This window comes from Trachypithecus francoisi, unplaced genomic scaffold, assembly GCF_009764315.1.
Source record: "Trachypithecus francoisi isolate TF-2019V2 unplaced genomic scaffold, Tfra_2.0 Lachesis_group17, whole genome shotgun sequence".
Lineage (NCBI taxonomy): Eukaryota > Metazoa > Chordata > Mammalia > Primates > Cercopithecidae > Trachypithecus > Trachypithecus francoisi.
In genome coordinates, this window is record NW_022681462.1 from 87,723,294 (window position 1) to 87,748,484 (window position 25,191).

General features: G+C 41.4%; 1 protein-coding gene across 7 annotated transcripts in view; it reads left to right on the top strand.

Annotated features, from left to right (window-relative positions):
- The window catches only part of NCOA1 (nuclear receptor coactivator 1), a 282,993-nt gene extending 259,221 nt beyond the window's left edge, over window positions 1–23,772 (top strand). For 3 of the 7 annotated variants that reach the window (XM_033176431.1, XM_033176432.1, XM_033176433.1), the window contains 4 exons: window positions 4,011–4,182; window positions 10,273–10,456; window positions 15,569–15,658; window positions 21,399–21,569. In XM_033176431.1, the coding sequence (XP_033032322.1) occupies window positions 4,011–4,182; window positions 10,273–10,456; window positions 15,569–15,658; window positions 21,399–21,569 (617 nt within the window). Of the gene's footprint in view, window positions 1–4,010; window positions 4,183–10,272; window positions 10,457–15,568; window positions 15,659–21,256; window positions 21,314–21,398 lie in introns of all 7 variants that reach the window. The other 4 variants (XM_033176436.1, XM_033176437.1, XM_033176434.1 and 1 more) reach the window with 4 other exon arrangements.
- Window positions 23,773–25,191: the final 1,419 nt, after the last annotated feature.

The following is a 25,191-nucleotide window of genomic DNA, read 5'->3' on the forward strand; positions in this document are numbered from 1 at the left end:
TCAAGGACATAGAAACATGTTTATGATGTAATGTTGAGTGAAAGAAGCAGGTCACGGAATCTTACAGGATTTTATAAAGATGTAAAGGAATTATACTAAATTATGGGCAGTCATACTATGGCATCCTTTTTTTGCGCCTTCATAACTTTTTCTGCCTTAAAAGTATTTAACTGTGAGATGTGTTTTGTCAGGAAAAAAAAAAAAACGAAAAAAAAACAGAGTGCTAGCACTAAACATTTTTTAAAAAACATTTTACTCTTTTAAATTGTTATGGATATCTACTTTTGGCCAAAGGAATAACAGGGACCAGATTTATTTTCCCATCTGAAACAAATAAACAAAAAACAGACAAAGTACGTTCAGCAGTAGTTCTTGAGATTGTCCAGACTGTGCTGCAGGGAGGGAGAATCCAGTAGGAGCCAGGCCATTTCCCTGAGCTGAGGAGGTAGAGCTGGCAGTCTGGGAAAGCCAAAGCACCTAGAGGTAGCAGGGCACAATACCAGAGAGGACAGCACTACCCAGAGAATTGTAGGATATGCAGAGGGTCCCATTCAGCTGAGAGCTGCTGCCCGCTTGCAGGCATGCATGTATGTGTGTACAAATCAAGGCCAGAGAAAACCACCTGAAAAGCTAAGAGGGAACAATCTTCAAAGTTCACACGGGACCAGTTCCTCTTCCTACCAGCCAGAGTAGAAAACCTTGTAATTCAGGGGGTATCAGGTAGAATACTCAGAGATGGTTTGCCTCGGTAGTGGGCCAAATTCATAAGGCCTAAACTCTGCTCTTGTCTCATTAGGCACAAGACCTAAAGAATTAACCTGTTTCCATGTAACCTAACCACACCCCAGACAAAGGTCAAAAATATTTAAAAGAGTAGAAAAAAAATCCAACACCTAACAAAGTAAAATTCACTAGGTCTGGAATCTGATTTTTAAAACTACCAGGTATGCAAAGAGATCGGAAAATACAACCTGTAATGAAGAGAAAAATCAGCCAATCAAAAATTCAGAAATTACACAGATGATAGAATTAGTAGACAGAGACATTAAAGCAATTATAAATTATAAAATTCTGTATGTTCAAGAAGCAAGAGGAAGCTTGAACATGTTAAGTAGAGCCATGGAAGATATAAATAAAACCCAAGTCAGACTTCCAGAGATGAAAACTACAGTGTCTGAGATTTAAAAAAAAAAAAAAACTCTAGATGTGATAAACAGCAGATTAGAAATTACAGAAGAAAAAATTAGGCTGGGCATGGTGGCTCAAGCCTGTAGTCCCAGCACTTTGGGAGGCCGAGACAGGTGGATCACAAGGTCAGGAGATCAAGACCATCCTGGCTAACACGGTGAAACCCCGTCTCTACTAAAAAAAACACAAAAAACTAACCAGGCGAGGTGGCGGGCGCCTGTAGTCCCAGCTACTCCGGAGGCTGAGGCAGAAGAATGGCATAAACCTGGGAGGCGGAGCTTGCAGTGAGCTGAGATCCGACCACTGCACTCCAGCCTGGGCGACAGAGCCAGACTTGGTCAAAAGAAAAGAAAAAATTGGCCGGGTGCGGTGGCTCAAGCCTGTAATCCCAGCACTTTGGGAGGCCGAGACGGGCGAATCACGAGGTCAGGAGATCGAGACCATCCTGGCTAACACGGTGAAACCCCGTCTCTACTAAAAAATACAAAAAACTAGCCGGGCGAGGTGGCGGGCGCCTGTAGTCCCAGCTACTCGGAGGCTGAGGCAGGAGAATGGCATAAACCCGGGAGGCGGAGCTTGCAGTGAGCTGAGAACCGGCCACTGCACTCCAGCCGGGGCGACAGAGCGAAACTCCGTCTCAAAAAAAAAAAAAAAGAAAGAAAAGAAAAAATTGGCCGGGTGCGGTGGCTCAAGCCTGTAATCCCAGCACTTTGGGAGGCCGAGACGGGCGAATCACGAGGTCAGGAGATCGAGACCATCCTGGCTAACACGGTGAAACCCCGTCTCTACTAAAAAATACAAAAAACTAGCCGGGCGAGGTGGCGGGCGCCTGTAGTCCCAGCTACTCGGAGGCTGAGGCAGGAGAATGGCATAAACCCGGGAGGCGGAGCTTGCAGTGAGCTGAGAACCGGCCACTGCACTCCAGCCGGGGCGACAGAGCGAAACTCCGTCTCAAAAAAAAAAAAAAGAAAGAAAAGAAAAAATTAGTGAACTTAAAGATATAACAATGGAAACTATCCAAAATGAAATCAGAGAAAAAAGACTTAAAAAAAAAAAACTGGTAATTTACTCAAAATTGATCTTATAATTCAATGCAGAATTTCAGCATGCTTTTTGGAGACATTAACAAACATCCTAAAATGTGTATGGAAATGCAAAGGACCTAGAGTAGCCAAAACAATTTTTAAAAAGAAGGACAAAGTTGAATATCTGCCTAATTTCAGAAATTGCCATAAAGTCACAACAATCAAGACAATGTGGTACTGGTACAACCTAGAGATCACTGGAACAGAGTAAAAAGTTCAGAAATAAACCCTTACTTTTGTGGTCAGCTGAGTTTTGACAGTTCAGTCAGATGGCTGCTAATAAGCATCATCCTAAATAAAAAGGAATAGCCTACTGGTAAGTGCTCCAAAATGGCTGAACCTCAAAAACATCACGCTAAGTGAATGCAAGACAGACACAGAAGACCATGTATGGCTACATTTACATGAAATTCCCCCCAAAAAGCAAATCCTTTAGAGACAGAAAGCAGATCAGAGGTTACCTGGGACTAGGGGTGAGAGCAAGGATTGACTACAAACAGGTACAAGGGAATTTGGAGAATGATTAGATGTCTAAACTGGATTGTGGTAACTCTATAAATTTACTAATAATCATTGCATTATGCAGTTACAGTGTATCAATTTCGTGTTGTGTAGATTATGTCTGAATAAAACTTAAAAAGGGGAAGGAGGAAGGGAAGAGTGGCTAACAAAACTTTCTCATTTTTTATTTTCACACGTGACTTCTTCTTTTGCTTTCTTTTCTTTTCTTTTCTTTTTTTTTTTTTTTTTGACAGAGTCTTGCTCTATCACCCAGGCTGGTGTGCAGTGGCACGATCTTGTCTCACTGCAACTTCTGCCTCCCAGGTTCAAGCCATTTTCATGCCTCAGGCTCCCAAGTAGCTGAGATAACAGGCGTTTTTGTATTTTTAGTAGTGACAGGGTTTCTCATGTTGGCCAGGCTGGTCTCAAATTCCTGACCTCAGGTGATCCACCCACCTCGGCCTCCCAAAGTGCTGGGATTACAGACATGAGCCACCGCACCTGGCCACACATGGCTTTTTCTTAGCTATTTTTTTCCTTTTCAAGTTTAATTTATGGCTGGGCGTGGTGGCTCATGCCTGTAATCCCAACACTTTGGGAGGCCAAGGCAGGTGGATCACCTGAGGTCAGGAGTTCGAGACCAGCCTGGCCAACATGGTGAAACCCCATCTCCTCTGAAAATACAAAAATTAGCCAGGCGCGATGGCAGGCGCCTGTAATCCCAGCTACTATGGAGGCTGAGGCAGGAGAATTGCTTGAACCCAAGAGGCGGAGGTTGTAGTGAGCCAAGATCATGCCACTGCACTCCAGACTAGGTGACAGAGCAAGACTCCATCCTGGGAGGGGGGGGTAGTTTAATTTACTACACAAGTAATTCATCATGTATGTTCATACATATTTTTACACTTAAAAATTCATACAAGCAAACAGAACAGAAACAGATCATATACAGTCCTGCTGCACAAATCAACATCTTAGTGAATGGAAAGCATTATTCCAGACTTACATTTATTTATCTATTGGTTTATGCTGAGATTTCTTGCCCTAGTTTAAGATACTAAATTTTTTCCGTGCTCTGTTGAATACGATATTTGTAAATATGTTGCCTGACACAAAACAAGGCAAATAAGAAAGTTATTTGTAAATATATTATGACAGATCCTTTCGGGTTTTTTCATTTATGGGGTTAATAAATTTATAGTATATCAACATAAATTAATTTGTGTCAATTTACAGGAATGGTTCCCCAAGGTGAGGCCAACTTTGCTCCATCTCTAAGCCCTGGGAGCTCCATGGTGCCGATGCCAATCCCTCCTCCTCAGAGCTCTCTGCTCCAGCAAACTCCGCCTGCCTCCGGGTATCAGTCACCAGACATGAAGGCCTGGCAGCAAGGAGCAATAGGAAACAAGTAAGGGGGCAGTTTTTATATATGAGCATCCTTGATACTGTGATAAATCTCTGATACTGATAAATGCTACAATGATTGAACCTCAGGAACATTATGCAAAGTGAAAGAAGGCTGGACACAAAAGGCCACATATGGTTACATTTATATGACATTTCCCTGTTTATATGTGGAGACAGAAAGCAGCACATAAGAACAGCCATATTTTCATGGGCTGATTGTTTTCACAGGCTAAGTAGAAGATTATTGGCTACTTCCTTTTGCATAATGGAAAGAACTAAATTTTATATTATCAGCAAAGAAAAATGATTTTTAAATCTTAGAAGTATCAAGTCACTTCTAAGGCAAATTTGTGTGCCAACAGTATAGAAAAGAGATCTAGTGTCCCCAACCTTTCCATCCTAACCTGAGCACACGTGCAGAATATGATGAGCTCACAGCAGTAACAGCTTCCCTGGGACAGACGTAGAAATGGGTACTTTTTAAAAAGTTTTTCTTGCCGGGCGCGGTGGCTCAAGCCTGTGATCCCAGCACTTTGGGAGGCCGAGACGGGCGGATCACGAGGTCAGGAGATCGAGACCATCCTGGCTAACATGGTGAAACCCCATCTCTACTAAAAATACAAAAAAACTAGCCGGGCGAGGTGGCGGGCACCTGTAGTCCCAGCTACTCCGGAAGCTGAGGCAGGAGAATGGCGTAAACCCGGGAGGCAGAGCTTGCAGTGAGCTGAGATCCGGCCACTGCACTTCAGCCTGGGCGACAGAGCGAGACTCCGTCTCAAAAAAAATAAAAAATAAAAAAATAAAAAAGTTTTTCTTTATAAGAACACTTTAAAATCTTATAAATCTAAAACCAAGAATGGCAAATGTCAGAATTCAGTAGAGCTGAGTAGTGGGCACACAAGTTTCACTTTTCCCAGTGTATTTAAAGACTTTATAACAATAACAAAAGTTTTTAAGGCTTACCCCTTTTTGAAGCTCTAGATTTTTAGTGACCTTGACTTACCCATCTTGCTTAGAATTATCTCACTAAAGTCTGTTTTTTTTCCAAATCCTGGCTGCTGAACTTTTCACACATCACTTTGAGTTTTATAAGAATTTTAATTTGGTTGTGTCTTAGCTCTAATGACAGGGAAGCTGTCTGATCTGACAACATAATAAGTAAGGCAGTTAAAGTTGAAAACACGAGACTATATTCTTCTAAAGTTCATTGAAAGGTGAGAGAAAATCTTCATGTTAGAGAATTGTGTAAGTCTCAATGAAGACCATGTATAAATTAGGTAGAAATGGAACCGTACCTGTAATATAAGAGGAATTTAGTCTCCTAATGTATTCCAATCCCAATTTCCTAAACTCACTCTGGATTTTGTGGCCCATCATTATAATCACTACCTTACAGGCACTCTGACTCCCTTGCCCAGCTCTCCCTCTGTTGCACTTATGCCTGGCAAAATTCTCCCTAATGAAATCCAACTAAACTTTTGCTTTGCACCTCCACCTAAGCATCGAAATATGGCTTGGGGAAAACAAAACAGTCATGCTGACATGTCTCAATAACCTATTTCTCTGCTCCCCTTACAGTTAAATTCCTGAAAAGATTATACTCTATCCACTTCCCCTACTCCTACTCCTTGTTGAACTAATCAGGCTTTCATTCCTATCATTCCACAAAAAAGTATCCTTGTCAAGATAGTTAAATGTCCTCTTCAGTGCCAAAAGCAATGCTCATCAGTAGCATTTGACATATTTGAGCATTATTCTTTCTTGAAGCTCTTCATTTGGTTTCTAGAACAACTCTCTCGAGAAAAGTGACTCTCCTCCTATCACTTAGTCTCCTTGAGGATCTTTCTCATCTCCATGACCTCCATTTGAGGGCCCCAGAGTTGATTCTAGGACCTCTTCCCCATACCCACTCCCTCCTTTGGTTACATCACCCATCTTACTATTGTCAATGCCTATTTCTATATTTGACTCCCAAATTTAAACCTTCAGTGCAGATGGCTTTCCTGAACACCATACTGTATATCCAGCTGCCCAACCATTATTTCCACTTACAAATCTAATAGGCATCTCAAACTTAACATGATGAAAACTAACGTGATATTTTCACCAGACCTGCTCCTCTGGGTTACTTTTTCCCATTTCAGTAAATGACAACTCCATGTGCCACTTGTCCAGAAGAAAAGTCTTTCTCTTTCTCACATCCCACATCCAACACATCAGCAAATCATGTCAGCTTCTTAACACCTCTCTCTTCTTACCAATTCCACTTGTGCACCTTAGTGCAAGCCACAGTCATCTTTTCCCTGGGCCGTTCCAGTAGCTTCCTCTCCTGCTTCCACCCTTGTTGCACCATCATTTAATCTCCACATGGTAGCCAGAGCCGTGCTTTTAAAACGTGAGGCAGAGTATGTCAGTCCTTTACACACAACTCATCCAGTAGCACCCCATCTTACTCAAAATACAGAATAGGGCCCGTAAAACCCCACATCGTCTTGTTCCTGGATACCTCTCTGATCCCATCTGTTATTCTCACCGCTCACTCTGCCACACTGGCTTCCTTTTATCCTTCTGCTCCTCAGATGTGCTAAGTACACTGCAAACTCAGGATGTTTGCATTTTTTAATCTCTCTGCTGGAATGTTCTTCCCTCAGTGGCCACATGGTTTGTCTCTCACACTTCAAGTCTTTCCTTAAATGTCACTTTATTAGAAACAGACGTTAAATGTCACCTTATTACACTTCCCTGGCCATCACTTATGAAATAATAGCATTTTCTACCCCTGGCTCCTCCTTTCCATTCTTTTTTTTTTTTTTCATAGTGATTAACACTTGACATACTGTGCGATAGTCTATTTATTTGTGATTTTTCTTCTCCATCAAGAATATGAGCATCATAAGAGCAAGAACTTTATTTTGTATTACTTCTGTGTCTCCATCCTCTGGGACAGGGAGGCCCTTCATCTACATCTGTTGAACAAATGAGTGCAATACTCCCTAAGTCAGTGTCTTGGATTCAGATTCAAATATGGATGTAGGTTTTTGTTGTATTTTAGTAGTTTTTGCAAACTTTGACTTTCCAGATTGTTTGGGAAAGAAAACAGTTACCATCAACTCTTGAAACACTCACACTTGTTCATTTGGTTCATGTGCAGAAGTTTATTAGTCAACATAAGCATTGTGTATTAGCGTATATCACCTGGAGACGATGACCGCTCACTATCTCTGTCACACAACACAAGATACCATGAGGAACACTGAAAACCCCTGCTGCCAAATAACGAAGAATCTAGTTGGTGAGGGGGCAGGTCAGAGAGAATTAAAACATGAAACGGTCAGAGAACCATTAAGTAGAATGATGTAATAGAGTTCAGAGGTAGTGTAATGTAATTCTTTTTCATTATCTCTTTGGTGGCAAGAGAAAGAAATGGTTAAACAAACCTGTGTGTCCTGGAACTGGGTAGTGCTTCTGTGTAAGGCTGGTTGATGGGAGAATCCCATTGCTTATTAGCATTTTAAAGGATAAGAAGTCCTGTTGTTTAACCTTTTGTTTCTCAGACTTATTAGACCAGGGACTCTCCTGCTTGTTAATACGTGTAATATCTGTGGAACCCACTCTGGGTCAGAGTATTCATCCTTCTCTTTTTCCCATCATTTAGTGACTACCAAATACCTAGTGCTACCCTGAGAAAACTGTGATAGCTGCTACAAAGCAGGCAGGAAAGCAGAGTGAGGAAGAGGGCCTGTGAGTGTTGGACTTTAGGTGCCAGTGAACCCAGATGTCTTTCTAGGACCTGGGACAGTGGTTGCAGCTGCAGAAGAGCTTGTTCTTCTCCCCTTAATGGAAGATGCCAAAATGGAACTATTGGCAGGAGCAATTTGAAAGAACTTAAACTAATATACAGTCCCAAATATTAATTTGAAAGGATATTAAGCCCTAAATTTTTTTCCATAAGTATGACATCATTGCAGTCCTTGAAGCTTCCACATGCATTAACTTACATAGCCTTGCTCCTCCACAGTGGTGACTTATGTATCAGTTGACAAATGAGTACTGTCTTAGGCAGAAATGTTCTCATTAGAAAATAGGCATAGAGGCTGGGTGCAGTGGCTGATGCCTGTAATCCCAGCACTTTGGGAGGCCGAGGCAGGTGGATCACCTGAGGTCAGGAGTTTGAGACCAGCCTGACCAACATGGCAAAAACCACCTCTACTAAAAAAAAAAAAAAAATACAAAATTAGCTGGGTGTGGTGGTGCATGCCTGTAATCCTAGCTACTCGGGAGGCTGAGGCAGGAGAATCGCTTGAACCCGAGAGGCGGAGGTTACAGTGAGCTAAGATTGCACCATTGCACTCCAGCCTGGGCAACAAGAGTAAAACTCCGTCTCTGAAAACAAAAGGCAATAGACATAGATTAATAGGCTTTTTTCTCACCTTTAGTTGTAGGAACACTGCCCCACAAGCATACACACTATGCAGACATTAATGGTCCACAGGTGTATTATTGACTATTTCCTAGGCATATAATTTTCTGTGGGCATCTGTGTTTTATAATTACATGGGGGAAAATTCTGTACTTTTCTTCAGACATGATAAATAGGCTGTTTCTTGGCCTGTCAATGCAGTATGATTATCTTAGTCTACTAGAAACTGTAAATGTCAGTATATCCTTCTTAACACTAAGAGCTGGCAAGGAATAGATAAACTATTGATGGGGAAAATTATTTTTAAAATCAAATTCTATAGAATTAACATTAAAATAGGTGGAATTTTACCAGCAGTTTATTGTTAACAATTAATATATAATCATAAAATATTTGGTGTTTATAGAACTTAGGAAAGACAGAATTAATATCATTATCCTTTAGATTTGTATATCTGTATCACTGAAAATTTTCAGGGTTCAAATACAAAGTGTCAAGTTGAATTTACGTGGAGTTTATTGCTTACTATTCTACCTCCTAATAGAGACTGATTTTACAGTTGAGATCTTTGGCATAACAACAGTCCAGAACTTGGCCGTGAAGAAGTCAATAAAACAGGCTCTCTGAAAAACATAAGTGCTTATGTATTTTGTTTCCTAGAAAAGACATGAAGCTATATTCAGGCCTGGTAAGACCTTGGAAGTCTTTAAAAGGATTGAATTTGCCACCTAAAAACATTTGGGTATATACATCTGGTTTCCTCTTAATTTGTAGCATATTGAAAGTGACCACAGGCTAAAACATTGAGAAGTGACAACAAGCTAGGATATTGAATAAAGGCTCTCAAATTTTGGTGTGCCTGAGCAGTTAAAGATGGATCTTTCTATACCCACCCCTGGAAAATGTGATTCACCAGGGCTTGAGTAAAACCTGGGAGTCTCGATTGTCAGTGAGTCCCAAAGTATTCTCCTGTAGATGATCTCTGCGCTACACTTCAAAAAATTTATGCCACTTCACTGGCACAGATACAATAAAACCAATTAATAGGAAACAATCTGAACTGCACCATTTGACAGCACCAAATAATAACCCATGCCATACTTCATTTATTCATCAGGTATTTACTGAGTGCCTGCTATATGTCACATGTTAATAGAGACAAGAAATAAGTGGAACAAGATACCATCATTCCCCTGAAGTATTAAAGTCTAAGAGGCTATACAAGCAAATACAATATAAGGATACTGTCTTTGAATCATTCATTCCTGTGTTAATTCATTCAGTGAACATTTGTTGAAGATCCATATATATATATATGCCACACACTTTGCTCAAATAGGACATTCTTTGTTTAGATAGGTAAATGTCAGTTACCTAGAAGATTTACTTACATGGAAAACTTCCTTTCTTAATTCTTTACATGATTGTAGCCTATCATCTCTGATATTGTGCCAGATAATTGTTACTTAAAATGAGTTCTTTTCAGTTATTTAATCCCTTTTGTAGACTTCAGAATGTATCTGAATTATATTAATTTTTATATATTTTAAGAAGATACAGTCATACTTGCAATTTAAGGATGTAACGTATTTTATTTGGAAACAGGATCTAGTCACATTATCCCTTGTTCATGATCAGTGGATGTAATCTGGATTGTTTTTGAGTTTACAGTGTGTTCAGTCAAGCTGTCCAGAACCAGCCCACACCTGCACAGCCAGGAGTATACAACAACATGAGCATCACCGTTTCCATGGCAGGTGGAAATACGAATGTTCAGAACATGAACCCAATGATGGCCCAGATGCAGATGAGCTCTTTGCAGATGCCAGGAATGAACACTGTGTGCCCTGAGCAGGTAAGTGGCACAGCTGGCACACTTGCCACACTACATCACAGTTCATTATTCTGAGGAAAATCAGGTATGTTGACAGTTACTCATCAGAAACAGCCACACTTCTTTATTTATTCTTTCCCACTAACTTTTAATAATTACTGGCTCTTAAGATATACAATGAGGCCGGGCGCGGTGGCTCAAGCCTGTAATCCCAGCACTTTGGGAGGCCGAGACGGGCGGATCACGAGGTCAGGAGATCGAGACCATCCTGGCTAATACGGTGAAACCCCGTCTCTACTAAAAAATACAAAAAACTAGCCGGGCGACGAGGCGGGCGCCTGTAGTCCCAGCTACTCGGGAGGCTGAGACAGGAGAATGGTGTGAACCCGGGAGGCGGAGCTTGCAGTGAGCTGAGAGCCGGCCACTGCACTCCAGCCTGGGTGGCAGAGCAAGACTCCGTCTCAAAAAAAAAAAAAAAAAAAAAAGATATACAATGAAAATTTTTGACAGACTTTTTTTTTTTTTTTCTGAGATGGGGTCTCACTTTGTCACCCAAGCTGGAGTACAGTGGTTCAATTACAGCTCACTGCAGTCTTGACTGCCCAGACTCAAGGGATCCTCCTACCTCAGACTCCTAAGTAGCTGGGACTGCAAGCACATGCCACCCTGCCCAATTAACTTTTTTACTATTTGCAGAAACAAGGTCTCACTATGTTGCCCAGGCTGGTCTTGAACTCCTGGGCTCACGTGATCCTCCTATCCCAACCTCCCAAAGTGCTGGGATTACAGATGTGAGCCACTACTCCTGGGCCTTGACAGACTTTATAAATAAGATTTTAGTTTCATGAGATTTTTAGTTTTTCAGATTTATTAAACAGTACATGGCTGGACGTAGTGGCTCACGCCTATAATCCCAGCACTTTGGGAGGCCAAGGCAGATGGATCACAAGGTCAGGAGTTCGAGACCAGCCTGGCCAACATGGTGAACCCCATCTCTACTAAAAAAAAAAATACAAAAATTAGCTGTGCATGGTGGCATGCACCTGTAATCCCAGCTACTCGGGAGGCTGAGGCATGAGAATTGCTTGAAGCCGGGAGGCAGAGATTGCAGTGGGCTGAGATTGTGCCACTGCACTCCAGCCTGGGCAACAGAGCAAGACTCTGTCTCAAACAAAAACAAAAAACAAAAAAACAGTACATGTAATATATTGTCTTGGAATACTCCTTTATATTTTGAACACATTTTCTTCATTTCTACCTTTTTTAATTCAGTAAGCATTTATTCAGTACTTACTGTGTACAAAGATAGCCTTGTGGGACATGCATATGTACAAGTTGGAGAAGACACAGCATGAACAAAGGATCATTTTAATCATAGGACAAAACAAGTGTGTTAAGAGATGGGCCATACGTGTTTCTGTCAGATGAGGAGTGTATGCACAGTTGACTACTGAGAGTTTAAAAGAAAAAAGGCCTGGTCAAAAAAGCCATTATGAAAAAGTTGCCTAAACAGAATAGAAAAAAAACATTCAAAATTGGTTATCACAGCATGACCTAGGCAGGATAGGGGTTGAAAGCCTAATTAATGTTAAGGGGATATTTATGTTATATTTAGAGAAGTAATGTGGTAAGCTTTTTGGATATGTTGCATGCCATCTAAGTGTGTGGAATTTATCCTGGAGCCTCTTACAGAATGACTAAATTCAAGAATGACTAAATTCAAAACGATATTTAAGATTATTGGAATAACTCCCTATAGTTGCTATTCTCGTTATTTGTGTCGGTAACCACATAGTACGCCATAGTAAGTAGGCTATTACCATGCAGCCATCATTTATAGCAAATCATAAGAATATATAAATACTGATTACCCTTTTTGTCTTCAAGTGATATAATATACACCTTTATACATGAGGTGATGTAATATATGTATGTATAGAGGTATAATAAAATGTATAGAGGGGTATATAATGTATAGCACCTCATTACAGTTTATTTCTATTTTGTCCCTCCTGTGCTACTGTCGTCATACATATTATATCTATATATGTTCTATTCCCTGCAGTTTATTATTTTTTCTTTAGTCAATTATAAATTATAAATTTATAAATTCTACTTATAAATTTATAAATTAATTATAAACTACAATTGACTAAAGAAAATTTAGGCCGGGCGCGGTGGCTCAAGCCTGTAATCCCAGCACTTTGGGAGGCCGAGACGGGCGGATCACGAGGTCAGGAGATCGAGACCATCCTGGCTAACACGGTGAAACCCCGTCTCTACTAAAAAAATACAAAAAAAAAATTAGCCGGGCGAGATGGCGGGCGCCTGTAGTCCCAGCTACTCGGGAGGCTGAGGCGAGAGAATGGCGTAAACCCGGGAGGCGGAGCTTGCAGTGAGCTGAGATCCGGCCACTGCACTCCAGCCTGGGCGACAGAGCGAGACTCCGTCTCAAAAAAAAAAAAAAAAGAAAATTTAAATAAAACCTTTTTTTTTATATTTACCCACATAGTCACCACTTTCAATTTTCTGCGTTCCTTTTTGTAGTTCTAAATTTCCATTTGGTATTATTTTCCTTCTGCCTGTGAGTCTTGCTTTAACTTTTTTTTTTTTTTTTGAGATGGAGTCTCGCTCTTTAGCCCAGGCTGGAGTACAGGGGCGTGATCTCAGCTCAGTGCAACCTCCACCTCCCAGGTTTAACCGATTCTCCTGCCTCAGTCTCCCAAGTAACTGGGACTACAGGTGCCCACCATCACGCCTGGCTAATTTTTTTGTGTGTATTTTTAGTAGAGATGGGGTTTCACTGTGTTAGCCAGGATGGTCTCAATCTCCTGACATCATGTTCTGCCTGCCTCGGCCTCCCAAAGTGCTAGGATTACAGGTGTGAGCCACCGCACCTGGCCTTGCTTTACCATTTTTATAGTGCAGGCCTGCAGCTAATGAGCTTTTCTATGTCTGAAAAGTCTTTCACCTTCATCTTTGAATGTTCTTTCCCCTAAACTCTAGCTTGGCAGTTTCAGCTTTCAGTATTTTAAAGATGTTGCTCCACTACAGTATTGCTGAGGAGACAATCTGCTATCATTTTATCTTTGTTCTTCCATATATGATTGATGTTTTTCCCTCTCTAGCTGATTTTAAGATTTTTCTCTCCCCCCCTGGTTCTAAGTAATTTGATTATGATATGTTTTGGTGTATTTTGTTCATATTTCTTATTCTTGGGGTTAATTGAGCCTCTTGATTCATGAACATATAATTTCATTAAATTTTGGAAAAAAATTTTTCTTGTCATTTTTTGGTTTTTTGTGGTTTTTTTTGAGACAGAGTCTCACTCCATTGCCCAGGTTGGAGTCCAGTGGCGCAGTCTCCACTCACTACAACCTCCACCTCCTGGGTTCAAGCAGTTCTCCTGCCTTACCGTTCTGAGTAGCTGGGACTACAGGGGTGCGCCACCACACCCAGCTAATTTTTATATTTTTAGTAGAGATGGGACTTTGCCATGTTGGCCAGACTGGTCTCAAACCCCTGACCCCAGATGATCCACCCATCTCAGCCTCCCAAAGTGCTGGGATTATAGGCGTGAGCCACCACACCCAGCCAAATTTTGGAAAATATTGATCATTATTTCTTCAAATAATTTTTGTCACCATCCTCACTCCTCTCCTTCAGAGACTTCAACTGCGTGTATAATAGGACACTTGAAATTGTCTCACATTCACTGATTCTCTAGGTTTGGGGGGCTTTGGGGCAGTGGGATGAGGTTCAGTTATTTTTTCTTTGATTTTAGAACATTTATATTACTGTAGCTTCAGGTCCACTAATTTTTTCTTTTGCAATATCTAATCTGTTTATCCAGTGTATTTTTCATCTCAGACACAGCAGTTTTCATATTTAGCAGTCATATTTGGATCCTTTTTATATCTTCCATATCTCCAACATATTTTTCATATCTGTACAGTCTTTCCTCTTGTTTCTTAAACAAATGGAATATGGTTGTTACAATAAATGTCCTGATATTTCTCACCTATCAGTTCTATTATCAGCATCATTTTTGAATTGATTTCAGTTGACTTTCCTTTTCATTATGCATCATATTTTTCTGCTTCTTTGCATGCCTGGTAATTTTTTATTGGATGCCAGACATGAATTTTACCTTGTTTATATTCCTACAAATACTCTTGAGCTTTGTTCTAGGAAATGGTTAGATTACTTGGAAAGTTTGATCCTTGCTTTTTTGTTTACTGTGACCAAAGCAGTATTTTTTCTAGGACTAATTTTAACCTTACCACCAAGGTAAAACTATTCTAATATGCTACATGATACTACATGAATTATCATGTTTTCCACTCTGGGGGGTGAAATCAGGGCCTATTCCCAGCCCTGTGGGGACTTTGGGAATTGTTCCGTGTCATCTATTCAGGTGATTCTTTCCCCTGCCTCTATAAGCTGATTAGTACTGAGCTACAGACTTGAGAGCCACTGCAGATCTATTCCAGAACCCTCTCTGATATTCTGCTCCGAGGATTATAGCTGCGTCCCCTTAACTCAGGGAGCCTGCCAGGCACTGCCTGGGTTCCCTTTCTCCATGGTACAGCCGGAAGTACGCTCCCGGCAATAGGCTGGGCAGTTGCCACAGTAGGGACTGCTGATCCTTCATTGCCTTTGTCTAATGTCTTAAGTGCCTTTGTTTCACATATTTTGTCTGTTTTTTTAGCTGATTGAGGCAGGAGGATAGGTCTGATCCCTGTTACTAAATCTTGACCAAAGTATGAGTCTATCACTAATTAACATATATATGTGTGAATTAACTTTTTATTAAAGTATCATATATAAGAATGTAGAGAAAAGTGTACAACTCAGTGGATTTTCACAAAGTGAACACATCTGAGTACCACTCAGATCAAGAAACAGAATGTCATCAGTACTCCAGAGGTTCTCCTTGTGTCCCTTACACACCCTCCACCCCGACATGGGGAACTACTATCCTGACTTGTAACAACACAGTTAATTGCTAAGCTTTTCATTTTTGCTGTGCTGCTATTACTTTTCTGTCAGTGAGATTGTTTTTCATTGAAGAATTTGGTTTTCAGCTTAAACAACTAGCTTGTAATTTGATCTTGTATTTATCTTTAATAGATAAATGATCCCGCACTGAGACACACAGGCCTCTACTGCAACCAGCTTTCATCCACTGACCTTCTCAAAACAGAAGCAGATGGAACCCAGGTCAGTAAGGAAATTCTAAGCCCAGAGCTGTCAAATGTACTCTAGATACACAGAGGATTGTGTAGCATCATTAAGAGCCTGACCTTGGGAGTCAGACCTGGATGTGAGTCCTGGCTCTGCTCTTCTTAGCTGTGTCGTCCTGGGCATGTTATGGAGCTTTACTGAGCTGCTGTATAACCGCAGAACTAACATGACATCTGCTTATAGGATTGTTGAGAGGATTCAATGAGATCAGTTCAGATGGTTTAACTCAGTGCTTAGGATAAAGTGATCATAAATTATGGCCACTAATTGTTATTTTGTAAATAAGCACAGTGCTAAAAACTCATCTGTAATCAGAGTACCTCAGAAGATCTCAGTAAATTCAGACAAAACAGAGTGCCTGCTGTATACTTCACCTCCTAAGAAGTATGTTTCAAAACAGCATAAACAGCAAGGGTGGCCACTTTCCTATATTAACCTAATTTAGAAATTTTGAAGGAAGGGCTTAATTCACTTTTGTAACTTTGGTTGAACTGTAGTCCCTCTCTTTTTTTTTTTTTTTTTTTTTTTGAGACGGAGTTTTGCTCTTTTGCCCAGGCTGGAGTGAAGTGGCATGATGTTGGCTCACCGCAACCTCCGCCCACTGGGTTCAATTGATTCTCCTGCCTCAGCCTCCCAAGTAGCTGGAATTATAGGCACCCGCCACCATGCCCGGCTAATTTTTTGTATTTTCGGTAGAGACGGGTTTTCACCATTTTGACCAGGCTGGTCTCGAACTCCTGACCTAAGGTGATCCACCACACCAGGCCAAACTTTAGTGTCTTAATAAACATTTTTAACACAGGGATTATGCCACAGATGGCAATAGGAAAACACATAATATATGTTCCATCAGCATTAGGTGAACTGTGGGGAGAAGTGAGGAAAGGAAACTTCATTTGTGAAATGCTTGTGGTTTGCCAGGCACTGTGCTATGCACTGTATGCATTATCTCATTTAAGCCTCACTGTAACCGTATGAACGAGGTAGTATTCCTTTTCTTCACAGATGAAGAAACTGAACATGAAGAGGTTTAACTACATGTACCATTCACAGTGCTAGAAAGAGGAAGAGCTGAGGTTCAAACCCAGGTCTTTCTACCACCAGAGTCCACACTGTTTCTGCCATACCAGTTAGGGACTGCTGAAAGATAAAACACATCAACATAGGCACATAAACTGTCACTTAATCAAAGAAGGCAAATTATTAAATTTGTTACAAGTAATGAAGCATAAGCATTCAAAGAAAGGAGAAATTGCTGAGATGGTCAGAAGAGCATTTTTGCAAGAGATAGAGCTGAACTGAGCCTTGAAGGACAGTTACCAAGGCAAAAAGAAGGAAAAGGGTATGGTAGTTGTTGGAGACTGGTGCAGAGGTAGATTGAGAAGTAGAAGGAACTGGAAGTAGAGGCCACAGAAACAGGGAAATAGTAATATCTTAGCATAGTCCTGGGAAACCAAATCAACTGAAGGTAAAGGGTTTATCATAGCTATTCACAGGAATTAAAATTGGTAAAGTGGCTTGGGGCAAATTTCTAGAGGCCTTGAATGCTAAACTAAGGGATTTGGATTCAACCCTATGGACAGAAGAGTCATCCCTGAAAGGGAACATTGATAGAAGTCCTAGCGTAGACTTCATCTTGGGAAGAAGGTGAAGGAAGATGTATTGGCCAGTTGAGAAGGACAAAGATTAGAAGACTGGGTTCACAGTCTAAGCATTAGGAAATAGGACCTGAGTCCTCTCAAGGTAAAGAGAAGGCATTTTGGCCAGGTGCGGTGGCTCACACCTGTAATCCCAGCACTTTGGAAGGCTGAGGCAGGCAAATCATTTGAGGTCAGGAGTTTGAGACCAGCCTGGCCAACATGGAGAAACCCTGTCTAAAAACACAAAAATTAGCCAGGCTTGGTGGTGGTCACCTGCAGTCCCAGCTATTCAGGAAGTTGAGGCAGGAGAATCGCTTGAACCCAGCAGGCAGAGCAGTGAGCCAAGATCACACCACTGCACTCCAGCCTGGGTGACAGAGGGAGACTTCGACTCAAAAAAAAAAAAAGAAAAAGAAAAGAGAGAAGGCATTTTAAGATCTGGGAGCGGCAGGGCGCGGTGGCTCAAGCCTGTAATCCCAGCACTTTGGGAGGCCGAGATGGGTGGATCACGAGGTCAGGAGATCGAGACCATCCTGGCTAACACGGTGAAACCCCGTCTCTACTAAAAATACAAAAAACTAGCCGGGCGAGGTGGCGGGCGCCTGTAGTCCCAGCTACTCGGGAGGCTGAAGCAGGAGAATGGTGTAAACCCGGGAGGCAGAGCTTGCAGTGAGCTGAGATCCGGCCACTGCACTCCAGCCTGGGAGACAGAGCCAGACTCCGTCTCAAAAAAAGATCTGGGAGCTGGGTGCGGTGGCTCACGCCTGTAATCCTAGCACACTTTGGGAGGCCGAGGCAGGCAGATCACGAGGTCAGGAGATCGAGACCACCCTGGCTAACACGGTGAGGCCCCGTCTCTACTAAAAATATAAAAAAAAATTAGCCAGGTGTGATGGCTGGTGCCTGTAGTCCCAGCTACTTGGAGGCTGAGGCAGGAGAATGGCGTGAACCCAGGAGGTGGAGCTAGAAGTGAGCCTAAATTGTGCCACTGCACTCCAGCCTGGGCAACAGAGCGAGACTACGTCTCACAAAAAAAAAGATCGAGGAATGAAGAGTCTTCATTCACCAGGTATTTTTGAAAGCCTCAAACCCACAGAGACATTACTGGGCAGCTTGACAAATTAGTTACACCCAAATGACCATGTTTTAAAGTTCCAGAGTCCTGCCCTGAAACAGTATTTGAACTGAAGTAAAAATTATACCAGAAAATCTTCAGAGGTTAGGACTCATCTCAGCTTTCACATCAGTCTTCTCACCTGGAAGAACTGAAGTTTCTTTTGTGTCACACTTTGCCTATCTGAGAAGTCGTGACAATATTAAGAAGTCCTTTGTGGACTGGTCTAAGTACCCCCTTTTAAGCAATAGTTTAAAGTGGCTGAAATGGGTTTTAGAGTTTGTTTCGTCTTTTCAGTTTTCTCTAATTTCAATAATACACTTTTTTTTTTTTTTTGGGATGGAGTCTCGCTTTGTCGTTGCCCAGGCTGGAATGCAGTGGCGCGATCTCAGCTCACTGCAACCTCCACCTCCCAGGTTCAAGTGATTCTCCAGCCTCAGCCTCCCAAGTAGCTAGAATTACAGGCGTCTGCCACCACACCCAGCTAATTTTTGTATATTTTTAGTAGAGACGGGGTTTCACCATGTTGGTCAGGCTGGTCTTGAACACCTGACCTCAGGTGATCCTCCCCCCTCGGCCTCCCAGACTGCTGGGATTACAGGCGTGAGCCACCGTGCCCAGCCAATACACTTTTTTAATTTATTTGAGACAAGGTCTTGCTCTGTTGCCCAGGCTAGAGTGCAGTGGCCCCTTCACAGCTCACCGCAGCCCCAATCTCCCAGGCTCAAGTGATCCCCCACCTCAGCCTCCTCAGCAGCTGGGACTACAGGCACACACTACCACGCCCAGCTAATTTTTTTTTATTTTTTGTAGAGGTGGTTCTCACTATGTTGCCCAGGCTGTTCTCAAACTGCTGGCCTCAAGTGATCCTCCTGCCTCAGCCTCCCAAAGTGCTAGAATTAGAGACATGAGCCTCCATGCCCACCCTAGACTATCTTTTTAAAAGTTGTATTTTTAAAGAAGCAGAACTTTCTAGTTTGTTTCATCATGCCTTTATCAAGAACTTTTTAAGAATTTGGGTACAAAAACACCTTATGCTCTACCCCAGTGTTTCATATGTAGAAACATAAACATGAAATTTTATCTGTTGACTTTTTTTAAAATCAATGCCTAAAAAAGAACTATAGTTTGTGGTCATGTGAAGTTTCAGTGGTAGAATTTTCTTTCTGTTGTGGCCAATCATGAAATCTCTACTTGCTCCAGTGTTTGTGTATTTACCAGACAGCAGCTGGGGAGTGAGTTAGACAGAAATATAAAGACAGATGTACAGAAAGGGAGAAGAAAAAGATGAGGAGAAGAGGACTAGGGGAGTAATGGGACTAGCTGTACTTCAGAACTGGGATAGAATGGGGAGGAGGTAAGGCAGGAGAGAACAAGAAGAGAACCCAAAGAACAGAGGAGTGGGAACAGGGATGGCAGGAGGAGGTAAGACAGGAGAGAACAGGAAGAGAACCCAGAGAACAGAGGAGCGGGAAGAGGGCTGGCAGGGGGATCGCTGACCTAGGAAGAGAGGAAGGCCTGGTGAAGCTCTAGAAGGAAAGAGTCAGAATGAGACGTTACAGACCACAAAGGCAGGGCGAGGGCACAGAGGCAGCTGGAGAGCAGACTGGGTGCGTTGGTGTGTTATAGACACAGGAGAAAGAGCCCAGAGGAGGCAGTAACAAATGGGAGCATATAGGGACTAGAAGCCACATTTGGGAAACTAGGGAAAGGGGAAGAGAAGGAGAGAAAAGCAGTGCAAGTCTAACTAGAGATTTGATTCCTTAGGCACTAGGAAAGCTCAGCTTGGGGGCTGTCTGCCTCATCTGAGAGGGAGGAAAGTGGAGCTGTAAATGGATTAAGAGACCAGGGGACAGACTGATGTCCAAATTTGATGCATACAACATTTGACATTTGGCTAATGAAGGTTGATGGAAAACAGCTTTTATTCAATTAGGATAGAAAAGTTTTCAAAAAAGCTGAGTGTAATTGGCATGAATTAGTGATAAATGACCAAAAAAAATACACCACTAATCTAAACTACTTTATGACCTATCAAAAAGGAGACACAAGTTTATCAAAAAGTTTGAGACACTTAGATGCCTTAGAAGGCATCTCCGTTCCTGGTCTGGAACATTCACAAGTGTGGTATTAGCCTTAATCAGTTCTACGAACAACTTTTTAATAAGGCTGGTTGGTAAAGACTAACTTCTGGCTTTGTTTTCCCAATAGAATATGCTAGAACTGTGCAACTTTAGACATTTTTAAGGAATAAGTGTATTGTTACTGAAAGTAGTGAGGGGAAAATTCACACTGTTCTCAAGGCTAGTAGACGTACTGTTATTTTTAGCTCATGTGTTTAAATGGATTGTCTGTCGGGAAAAAAGTCAAATATAAAATTGTTCTAATGATAATTTGCTGTTATTCTAAAGCCAATATGTGAAAGAGCTGTGTAATAGTATATTTAAATACTAAAAAATCTTTGGACATTAACCTTAGATGCTGATGTCCTGTTGAGTTGTGGTTTTGTTTTGCTAATACTGGTTGAAAGCCCTTAATTTTTCAGTGACATCATAAAGATTTTTTATTCTACTGAAATCATCCATAGAATGGTTTTAAACCAGTTTTCTAAATATCACATATTTTTTAAAACCTATCACTGGATACCCAGACTCTGAAACTGGGCTTCTCCCAATCTTGGCAACATTAGCAACGATACTCACTTTCAGTATTGATGGCAACCCTATAGGAGGCGTGACCATTCCAATTTTGATTTTATTTTTAAAGTGTGAACTTTCCAGAACCCTGAGCAAAATGAGTGCAGCGATTTTCTTTTTGTAGGACAAGAAGACAGAAGAGTTCTTCTCTGTGGTGACTACAGACTAGAGGAATGCTCTAGTGAGTTTCCACTTCAAGTAGTACCCACTCATAAGCCGGGGGGGCAGACCCTTCTGTCTAAACACATCTTTTATTTGTGTTCCAGCAGGTGCAACAGGTTCAGGTGTTTGCTGACGTCCAGTGTACAGTGAATCTGGTAGGCGGGGACCCTTACCTGAACCAGCCTGGTCCACTGGGAACTCAAAAGCCCACGTCAGGACCACAGACCCCCCAGGCCCAGCAGAAGAGCCTCCTTCAGCAGCTACTGACTGAATAACCACTTTTAAAGGAATGTGAAATTTAAATAATAGACATACAGAGATATACAAATATATTATATATTTTTCTGAGATTTTTGATATCTCAATCTGCAGCCATTCTTCAGGTCGTAGCATTTGGAGCAAAAAAAAAAAAAAAAAAAAAAAAAAAGGAGTTTGCTTTTGTCGGGAGATTGAAAGATGTTTTTGTTTCTTTCTTTGTAAAGGCCTTAGATATTGAAAAAATACCAAGGCAGAACAGTTGGACAATCTATTTCTTGAGCCAAATTTAATTATTCTTATTTTTGTAATCAGTCATTGGCTTCTTATCTGGAGGAAGGCTTTTGGAGGAGAACCAAAACGACAAGTTCCAAGAAGATGAAGCTCCGCCTCCGCCGCTCAGTCCCAGCCCTGCCCAGGAAGAAGGGCCCGTGGGGCTTTGCCTGTGCCCGTCCACCAAAGGCTGTCACGTGTCTCGAAATCAGCAGCCCTCCCCATCCCAATCCCAGGCAGCTTGTGTGTACAATCAGCTTCTCTAGCAACTCTGTATCTGTTGGCTTCAAGAGAATATTTTGCCTCCACATATGTACCCCTTCTCCTTTTTTTAAAGATGGATTTAAACCAAGATGCCTCCAGGAAAGAGGGCAAAATGAGTATATTCACAGAGGAATCCAAAAAATACAGTTTGGGGGAAAATGCAATAATTTTTGATGAGATGGGTGAAGGACAAGAAGTGAGTTCTGTCAATTATTGTAGATACAATATTCTGATTAAATCTGGAAAAATAAAAGGCAGCCTGTTTTTTCTGCTTTTATTGTATTAACAGCTGAGGTAGGCTAAAGTTATTTAAAATAAAATTAAATTTATGATCCAAGTAGCTTATTTTTCCCTTTAAATCTCATTGTAAATATATTTGATTTCTTGTAGAAATTGATTTCTTTCTGTTTAATTTTATGCTTTTATTATACTCTTGATTTTTCTAAATTTGTGTGTGAAATATAACATTGATTGAATTGCAGTTACATTTGGTTAGTAATATTTCATCATTTTAATAACTGATGCCATGTATGGATTTACTTTGGGGTTCAAATCAAAATGTCACTGCCAGAAAGAGCTGTTCCAGCTGATCTAGAGCATACTGCCCTAGAGTGTCCCTGGGATCATCTGAACAGAAGTGCACAGGCTACTTGTACAGAGAAAAAATTAATACTCAAAGGAAATCTTCATTTTTTAGATTGACTTGGGGAATTTGAATTTTCATCAGTGCAAATATAAATTTCTCTATCCTGCTCTGAGGCTAATTGGTACCATATTTTCCCTTTGTGTCTTGTCACTCTGCCACATCCCATCTCATCCTGGCCTCTGAGTGAAGAACCCAGTGAACTGACTTTCTAGTTCTAGAAGTTCCGCTGCAAAGCCAGGAAAGCTTGAGAAAGGTATTGTGGAAGAAGCAAAGGTAGACCCCCATCACTGACCTTTGTCTGCATCCCTGGGCCTGTGAATGATGACAGCACCTGACATTCTGCACCAGCTACCTCTGCCTGCATGGCAGAGAAAAGGCCATAAGAACAGTGGAAGAGGAGCATGGACTCAGACTTCAAGGAAGAAGCCATTTCCCCAGGTCCTTCCTTCTGCATCTCACCACCCCTAGTTACAAATAACTCCACTGAACAGCATCTATTCAGAAACTATACCGAATAAAAAGATTGGTGGAAGGGCTCATGTGGTTAGCAACTATGAAACAGAAATAGGACACTCAGTTACAAACATTATCTCCTTTAGTTTTTCAGAAAATGCATCCCTGATTTCATTCATTTCCAGCTTGAAAGCCAGCCATATTACTCTAGTCCCTACCAAACTGCTCTAGGAGGTCATTTCCATTTTGTTGGTGATATTTAGACGCGCAGACTGCAGGAAGGTTCACCTTTAACTTCAGCATTCCAGATGAAGTTTCCTGACTCAGTGCTTTTGCATAAGGAACTAGAAAAAAAAGTGGTAAGGAAAATTGGAGATGCTAACATCCTCGATCCCCATCCCAACTGCACCTTAAAATATGCATGTCACCTTCAAGGTTTTATAATTGCACTGTTTGTTTTATGTATGTACAGATTAAAATTATTGCTACATTTGAGGAAAATAAAATTGCTTGCTTCTATGTAATTCCTGTCATTCCACAGGAAATTCACTTTTCCAGCTACTGAATAGAATTTGTTTAACAGCCTCATGGGTTGCCTCTTCATTTACAGGGAAGCAATGAAATGTATATTCTGCAGAAATTGCCAAAGCCCAAATTAACTAACGAGTATTATAAAAGGTGAATAAAGCATCCCTGAAGCCAAAGATCCTCAAAGTCATCCTGATTTGAGCTAGACTGTTGAAATTTGAGAAGGTCAAACTGAAGTCATGATAGCAGGCCTTGAGGGGTTCTAACTGTGACATTGTCTGATGATTAAAGACTTCTAGGCCTGCTGTTTCTTGACTCAGAAGATCTGGTCCAGGCAACACTTCATGGCCATAGATGCCATGTCCCTATCAATTACTGTTTTTTTTTTTAATATATCAACATTTATCAATAATCGATGTTGTCTTACTTGAGGAGTCTCCTTCAATGTGACAATGCATTTTATAGGAATTAGGGCCTGTTGTTTGTTTTTAAAGCATCCTAAATCCATCAGCTTGGCTAAGTAGGACTAGGGTGTAAGAGTTACAGAGGAAAGAAACACGAAATGCAGCGCAACAGTTAAAGACAGATTTATTTTAGAGAAAATAAACCTGAGAGGGGCTTCTGGCTGATTTCCATCAGGAGTGCTTTCTCTTACAGAGTAAGAGTATACATTGGTTTTAGGGTGAGGGGGCTTATCACAAGCTTGGAATGTTTCTATGTGAGGGAGAAGTTTTATGGTGGGGTCGGAATGTCTGGGCGGAGGGGAGGTTATCTTGGGGCTGATGTCTTTCTGGCCAGAGCGGGCTTATCTTGGGGTTTAGCATGTCTTTGGTTAGGGAGGAGTTTGGAGTGTTTCTGGTTGGAAATGTTATTTGTGGTTTATGGTTGTGCCAACCTTAGCCATTAGGCTGATGCCCTTTGGATTTAGGCGGTTTTTGATTAAGGTGAATTTTAGAATGAGGGGCTTGTCCAAGATGGCGATGTTCCTGCTGTGTCGTAGGGTAAATGTGATTCCAGAGGGCTCAAGGAGGGTGTACTTCCCACACACATTCCTAGACCTAAATGTACACAGATTTGGTAACTGTTAAGTCATATTTATGGGGGACAAAACTTTTTTTCCACAGTTGGGATAGGTAAAAATGAAACTTCCCTTAGAGGAGGCTGAACGTTGATTTAAAGTTATCCTGAGATATAGGGGTGAGGAAAACAAATACAAACAATTGAGAAAAAAGTGTGATTGTTATAAGGAAGTTTCACCTTTGTGGTTTCACCTAAAGTAGGTTCCATTCCTTAGGAAGACCTCAGAAATGGTCTCCTAGACCCTGACAAAGAAAAAACAAGGACAGTTGTCTGCTTACAAAGGCAGTTGTACTGATTTCCTGGTTGACAGTAACTGCTCTTCCCAGAAGGGCACCTCCACTTAAATAAAATGAGTAATTCAGAGCAAGCTTGAGCCGTGACCATTCCTGTGCCCCTGA